At 38.5% G+C, this 7,690-nt stretch overlaps 1 protein-coding gene across 10 annotated transcripts in view; it reads right to left on the bottom strand.

The window, feature by feature from the left end:
• The window catches only part of lama2 (laminin, alpha 2), a 213,593-nt gene that overhangs the window by 103,370 nt on the left and 102,533 nt on the right, over positions 1 to 7,690 (bottom strand). For all 10 annotated transcript variants that reach the window (XM_085771314.1, XM_085771315.1, XM_085771318.1 and 7 more), the window contains exon 20: positions 4,454 to 4,540. In XM_085771314.1, coding sequence (XP_085627440.1) covers positions 4,454 to 4,540 — 87 coding nt within the window. The remainder of the gene's footprint in view (positions 1 to 4,453; positions 4,541 to 7,690) is intronic.

Raw genomic sequence — 7,690 nt, 5'->3', positions numbered from 1 at the left:
AAATATATGAAAACAATAAAATACAATTTAAAAATTAGAGAAAAAAAATCCAAATTCTTCGACATATTTAATCTTAAAAAAAAGAAAGAAAAAGTAACACAATAGTTACTTTCCCTGGTAACTAGTTACTATTATAGTGAAGTAGTGGAGTTACTAACTCAGTTACTTTTTGGGAGAAGTAATTATTAACTATAACTAATTACTTTTTAAAAGTAACATTCCCAACACTGGTACTGTCTTAGGCCTCAAGAGGAAGTGAAAGTATTTATAGTGGAGAGTCCTGGACGCTTGAAGAAATGGGGGAGAAAGGGGGGCAGACACCTGGTCAAAACCATCAGAGGGACAGGAAGCAGACGGTGGACACAACTGGTAGAGAGTTACAGAGAGAGAGAGAGTGGCTGGGAACATAAAAGTTATGTTCTTTTATTTTTAGTGTTCAAAATGGGGCGGGGGGTCGGCACCAGAGGAAGACAGGCTCTCCTCCTCCTTTTCAACATTTTTGTCTTTCCCCCATAACTTTAAAGCATTTTGAATTGAACCGTATTGAATTGAATAGAATAAACTTTATTGTCCCTTAGGGGACATTTTGCGACCATCTGTACAGTATACTCCCTGTTAAAGGCAGAAATGTTGAGGCAGTTTGGTGTGATTGGTTATTGTATTTAAATGTATGTATATTAAGGGAGGGAAGTGGAAGTGAAGTTATTTTTTGCTTCAATATGAGTTCAACTTCACAATTTTTCACAATTATGAGCCACCGCTGCCGTCAATCACCTCAATAATATATTGTATTGTATTCAAAGAACAACTGGGAGCTGCTGAGCTCAGTCGGTGAGAGGAGCTGTGGAGGCATCAGCACTTTCAAATGTCTGTCTCTCCCTCCCTCTCTGTAGACGGTGAAGTATCTGACATTCATAACATTTTCTGCCATGCCTGTTGTTGCCAGGATGTAAATGTACACTGGGGCTATAGGTGCTCCATTTTTTCTTTCAATCAACTTCTTCAATGAGCAGTGAACACATGCTGAGCTATAAATCTGTAATGTGACTAAAATGTTTTATTTAAATATTTTCTTGATAAACTTTAAAAATAAAAACATTCAAATTATTCCATAAATGTTAATTCCTGCTTCTTCACACCACCTGTTTTATTGCAGCTCTTCTTTGTCACACTGTGTAATAAAGAGACAGACAGACAGAGAGGCTGAGAGAGACAAAGACTGTGGCAGATAAGTTTCTAAGTTAAATACGTTAAGCCTTCACATTTTCACTCTTTTATCTCTCCACGCCAGACACACAGTATCAATCTCCTCTTCCAAAACACTGAGTTACATTTTTTTAAACCTCCAAAGCTACGTATGTAATGATTTTTTTTCTTTTTAATCTTCTTTGAAAAAAAAAATTCCATCCAGTTTTCCACCCAAGTTTTATATATTTGTATTTCTAGATTAAGAGACACTGAGAAAATGTATTAAAGCCACAGAGACTACTGCTCCTGTTACTTCCTGTAGAAATACTGAAGCCCTGCTCAGTCAGTCGGTGTTGACCATGTTCTTCCTGGACTCGTAATCACACAGCAGGATCGATGTTGGGTCTCAGTAAGTGAACCTTAGTTATTATATCACATACATATTATACATTAGGGTAGATATTGGACTTGGCTTTATTGTTCCTGTTGCTCTTATTACAGGTTTTGTCATGCTGCTCCTTAGGCACCTGTCAGCCATGAAAGAGGATCCTCCACTCATTTTCACTTGAGTTTCCACATTTTCACTTGTATTTCCCAGTAACGGCTCTCTTTTTTTGTCTTTCCAACCCCATAACCCTTTATTACAATAACATTTTAAAGGCTGTTACTGTATATCAATGATAATATTAGCATTAATTGTTTACTGCATGAAAGGGCGTTTGAATACAGCACATATGGATAAACTAGCAAAACCTGAATGGCTGTAAAAAAAAAAAAAAAAAAAAAGCAGCTGGCGACTTACTATTTGTTAGGCAGCTGCATTAGAAAGCTTTCAGCTCAGTTCTAAATGGCTGTTTATGGACAGGAAATTGAAAAGCTGAATCACTTAGCAGAGAGTGGATAGTCTATTAGCATGGGAAGAATAGAGTAGCTTATTCTCTTAAAGCCCATAATACAGACAAATTGGCACATTACAATTAATTAACCACCACCAACAACAACAGCACTGTAGATAATGAAGTGTAATGGCAGGTAGTGCATAGCAGGTATCAATTAGACTAATAGAACAAGAAACCAACCAACCGCTGATTACCTCTTTAATACTGTCATTAGTTATAAAATATTATTTTACATTATGCCGGCTCCCGTGTGCTCTGAGTCAATGTGGTCGACAGCTTGTTTGTTTCTCTCTCATTTTAGCAAAGAGCTGTTTTTCTTTGCACCATATGGCACCTGGGCAGCACATAACATAGGCATATAAAGAATGTATGTACACAGATGTAGTCTGCACACACTCACTAAACCAAACAGATAAACAAACACTTATCTTAACTTAGAAAAAGCAGCTCAGGTGTTTTTATGATGAATTGAAACACACTGATTCTACATTACATTAGAAATAGAGGGGGACCAGTGTGGTCGTGCTGGTCAGGCCCTCTGTCAGTGGCTGCTCCATATTTGTCAGTGAGCGTGTCGTCGTGGTGCAGTGCAGATGCCTCTCTGCGACAGAGCTAAAAAATGGACTGACAATGAGTCAGTTCGCTTTCCACTGGCAAATGAGGTTTATAAAAAGACTGAAAGGCAGACAGAGAGGTTCTGCTGTGGACAGCATGGCGAGGCATGCAGGGTATGCAGGCCACGGAGCTGGGGGCCCAGGTCCACCAGCAGGGCTCTTTTAACCAGCAACAAACAGCAAAGGCCTGTGAGCCTGCAGCTGAACACCTATTTAAATCTTTTACCCTGGGGGTTAAAGTTATTATAACAGTCACAAGTATAGACACCATGCAGCCTAACTAAATAGAAATTATAAGCAGCTCATGTAAGGATGAACACATCATGGCAGGTGAGACTGCACAGCGTGATACAGTGAAGATTGTGAAGCTTCAGTGTTAAAGCATTACAGCAGCTAGAGCTCTTTAGTTTCATGGCCTGTATTTAAACTAGGTTACTATCAACTAAATAAATAAATAAATACAGTCAGATTTGGATCAGTTCTTGCTATTGAGTCTCCATCAAATCTAGTTTGACGTAATATCAGAATCAGAAATGCTGTATTAATGCCCCATGGGAAATTGTTATCTAACAGTGTCCCATTTCACATCTACAAATATAATAAAATAAAATTTTAAAAAGTATGATATTATAACCCACCATGTCTTATAAAATGATAACCTGTCAATGATAAATAATGTATGCATCGTCAGAAGTCATGTTCCTCTACCTTGTAAAAAGACTCTCAGGCTTTATTACAAAGCCTTAATTAATATATTAATATATTACTGACTGTATCATGAATATATCATCTATTATTTCACTCAACTCAATTACTAGATTGTAAAAAAAAATCCTTTTGATGATGACTTACTGAAAAGTATTTTAATAATAACTAACTAATAATAAACATGTGTATAATGACTGAATGGCCGCAATGGGAAATATTGCTTATGCATATTTCTTGTCAGGTCCTTTTCTTAATAAATGATTTATAAATGAAGAATGTGTGTTGGAATTTCTACTGTATGAATCTTTCAACTATTATTAGTGTGAGTGAATTTCAGCTATGGGCAGTTTCACTTCAATACACAACCGTCCAAATGTCCAGTGTCTCAGAGAGTCTGGGCGGTGGAAAGATTATTTTCACTCCCGTCTGCGTCACCAAATGACAGCAGAGCCTGAAGTTTTAACAAGACTAGCATCCAGACAGAGACTTCTCATTAGTCCTGGGTTGGTACAAAATAAAATAAAATGAAATGAAATAAAACCTCACAAGTAAAGGAACAAGAATGTCAGTCAACTAATAAATGTGGTGTGGACAGAAAGCTGGATGGACAGTGGGACAGGAAGAACTCAAAAACACTTAATGAGCAGCAGCAGCAGCAGCAGCCTCTGTTTTCAGCTGGGGATGGTTGAATTCAGGCCTAATTTAGCTCCAAAGTACTTTTTTTTTTGTGGGAAAGGAAACAATAACAGTGTCTTTTTTTTAAGGTTATCGCCCTTATCAACATTTTAAATAATGCAGACCTAATTACAGATGCTGCAATTAAACTAAAAGTGTTTTTTAAAAACTGGCAAAAACTGTTGAAAACCAGATTTGAATTGAAGATTTATGGATGAGTGAGTTATTTTCAGCTCTGTGTTCATTAATAATGAGATTCACTAGACTTCCACACCGAGCTTGAAGGCCGTCACTTCGACAAAAGGCAAAAAGTTTAGGCACAACTCTGTGTTTATGTGTGTGTTCAGTGTGTGTGTGTGTGTGTGTTACCTGTCACATCTGGGTCCTGTGTATCCAGGTGGACACTGGTCGCACAGCTGCTCGCCTTCTTCACCCAGGTGGCAAGTTGGGCTGAAGCTATTGACGTTGCCGTGGCGACGTTGTTGCAGTTGTTGCAGTTGTTGTAATTGTTGTTGTTGTTGATGGTAATTTCGGTAGCGTTGTCCCAGCGTGGCGTACGGGAGGAGGAGGAGGAGGAGGAGGAGGAGAGAGGAGAGGAAGAGGAGAGGAGAGAGGCGAGTTAAGGCCATTGTTTCTCTCCCCACACACACACACACACACACACACACACTCACTCACACAAACACACAAACACCTGTGTTGCTACTTTCACTTTCCAGTCTTCACACACAAACACACACACACTCTTCAGTTTCCCCTCTACTCCCTCTCTCTTTCTCTGTCTGTGACACATCCACAAGTCTGTACTTCAACACACTCCCGGTTTTGGAAAACACTCTTCCTCCCTAAGAACTGAACTGTACCCAAAATGCACAAAGAGAGAGAGAGAGAGAGAGAAAGAGACAGAGAGGCAGACAGGCAGAGTAAACCGATAGTCTCTCACCCTCGTTCTCTCACCCTCCCACTTCCATAAACTATAGATAGTTCTTCTGGCTCGAGTTCCCGGCCACAGACTGATTCACTTGCTGACTAACTGATTGGCTGGCTGATTGGCTGGATCACTCTCTGTGAGCTGACTCACACAGTTACAAGTCAGATTGTTTGGCCAGTTCATGTAAACAACAACAACAACATAAATATATATATGCATAAAGATTTTTAGATGCAATGGATCATATTCACACCAGCTGAACTAATGAGGGTCATTTTGGGGGGAAATCATGCAAATGAATGTGTGTAATGTGAAGTAAGACTTTCTCCAAAAACAAATAATTATATACATGTAAATATATTTTTTGCTGCACCAAATAAACTAATAAGCCACCGCAATATCTTTGAGACACAGACACGACTTTTAGAATAAAGTTAACTCAAACTGCTTGTTGAGGAATTAACCAGAGAAGAATATCTTATTGTGTTGTAAAATCTGCTGCTACAGTATAACAACAGGTCACTGAGCTGATCTTGTGTTGAATAAAGGACAGCTGAGGTTTACAGTAATGCAGATCATCAAAATAAAGCCGTTCAATCGGTTTAATGAGAACAGGCCTGGCAGCACAGTCAATCCCTACCTACAAAATATCAAAGACTTCATAATAATAGTGCAAATCTGACTCATAACCACAAAGTATCTGTTTCTCGTGTAGCTGGAGAGGCGTCTGTAAATTAAACATCAGCTCTTGCAGGTTTGCTCATGGTAGATGTGCGCACATGTTGTCTAAATTTGGTTATAAATGCGTAATGTGCCCATGAATAATGGGTAATACGGGTGGAAAATGGATCACGACGCACCAATATGGCCTCCAGATACAGTAAAAAATATTTATATTTGTATACATTAGTCATATTTAGAGCATCTAAATGTGTCATTTTTTTCTTTGTGAAGTTTGAGTGAAAGTCAATAAGAACAGATGGAGGGAAAAAAACAGAAAAATCAAAGTGGGTGTAAATCTACATAGGTGGAAACGACCTTTGTATAGAAAACTGACTGAGGAGCTAAATTCACCTGAAATCTGTTGAGTAGATTTAGATCAAACTGACAAATAAAAACCAGTTATTGCAGCAGAGTAATTAAGCCTCTGTGTAAATAAAGCAGAACAGCTCTCCAGGACTAAACTGATTTCTATCGATTGGCTGTAAATCTCCTGCGTGATTCCCTGTGTTGAAACTAATATGGACATCACTTCATCTGACGTTCATATGAGGTTCGGCATCACTGCTAACAACCGTCTGACTGCCCTGGCTACAGTACGTGGCCGGCTGGACTAGACGTGGCTATTTGGAGGGCGCTGAAAGGGGCATCACCTTCAAGTTTTTATTACTGCACTGGTTAGAGAGAGGTAGAGAAGAAGAGATAGAAAGAGAAAGAGAGAGAGAGTTGTGTCTTTCTTTAGCTCTGGGAGTTTTTGGACATGACGTGCCACGACTGCATCCAGATTCTCAGCTGCTGCTGCCTGTGTCGCCGCCTTAGTGACATCTGTGCGACTAACACACAGCATCCCTCCCTGGTTGTTTGGGGAAACTGCAGCTCCATAAAAGCAGCTGTAAACATCTAAGCTAACCAGTGTTTAAATAATGTTTCAGCTCAATGCATTAGCTTTTATACAAGTGAAGTTTATCAGAAACCCATTCATGAAAATCTGTATTTTGACAGCAGCTAGGAACAACTACTCCTGTAACTGCAGTTTATCAAAGCAGCTATGATCTATATCTCTCAATAAACAGTGTATTCATGCAACAGTGGCTTGGTTGTAGTGATGTGATTAACCTACAGTGAATTATCTCCTGAACGTGCAGTATTGTGCAGTAAGTTTCACTACAGTATTCACAACTAAAAATCAACCCAACAAAAGCTTGCCATATTGTTAGTGACAAGATGATGATTCTAATGGAGATAGAAGTTAAAGATGCCATCATTTTACTTCAGGAGTTAGGCTTACATCCATCAGATGGACAGAGACATGACTCTTAATGACTGATAATAACGTTGCTCTGTTTGCTAAAAAAGTTCACTGTATTAACTCAAAAAGTGATGATATGTCAATGTACTCAACTCGACATTATAACATCCACCACATCAGATCAGTGATGAAACAAATACTGACTGTTTTACTAACTCACAAGTCCTGATGTATGACGAGGTATTAGAGCCACAGATGCATTTCTGGAAAAAATGTCAAAATGCTGAGAATAAAAAGACTAAAGGTGAGGATTTGTACTTTTAATTTTTAGGAAGTTGAGAACAAACTTGACATTTTGACATTAAAGTCTACCTTCTGAGATGATAGCAAACAGCCGCCTCTACAAAACTCCTTGTATAGATGAACTGGTGTAGTTATATACTGTAGCAACACTGTCAGTCACTCCTCTACTGTAACTGGACATACATGGACAGAGAGAGTTGACCCTCTTCTCAGCATTTCAACTTTTTTGACATTTAAATGGTAAGACTTTATAATAAGTACACACTATTAAGCATTAGTTAAGCACTAATAAATACTGAATTCTTCATTTATAATGCATGAATACTCATTAGTATATAGTTTATAAATACAGTTAGTGCTTATCAATGATGAGTAAAACATCTTATAGGCTACATACTGATGT

The sequence above is a fragment of the Trachurus japonicus genome, chromosome 24, assembly GCF_045865225.1.
Source record: "Trachurus japonicus isolate A0001 chromosome 24, Traja_1.0".
NCBI lineage: Eukaryota > Metazoa > Chordata > Actinopteri > Carangiformes > Carangidae > Trachurus > Trachurus japonicus.
The sequence above is the reverse complement of the archived record's forward strand: the minus strand, read 5'-3'. Positions and strand labels throughout refer to the sequence as shown.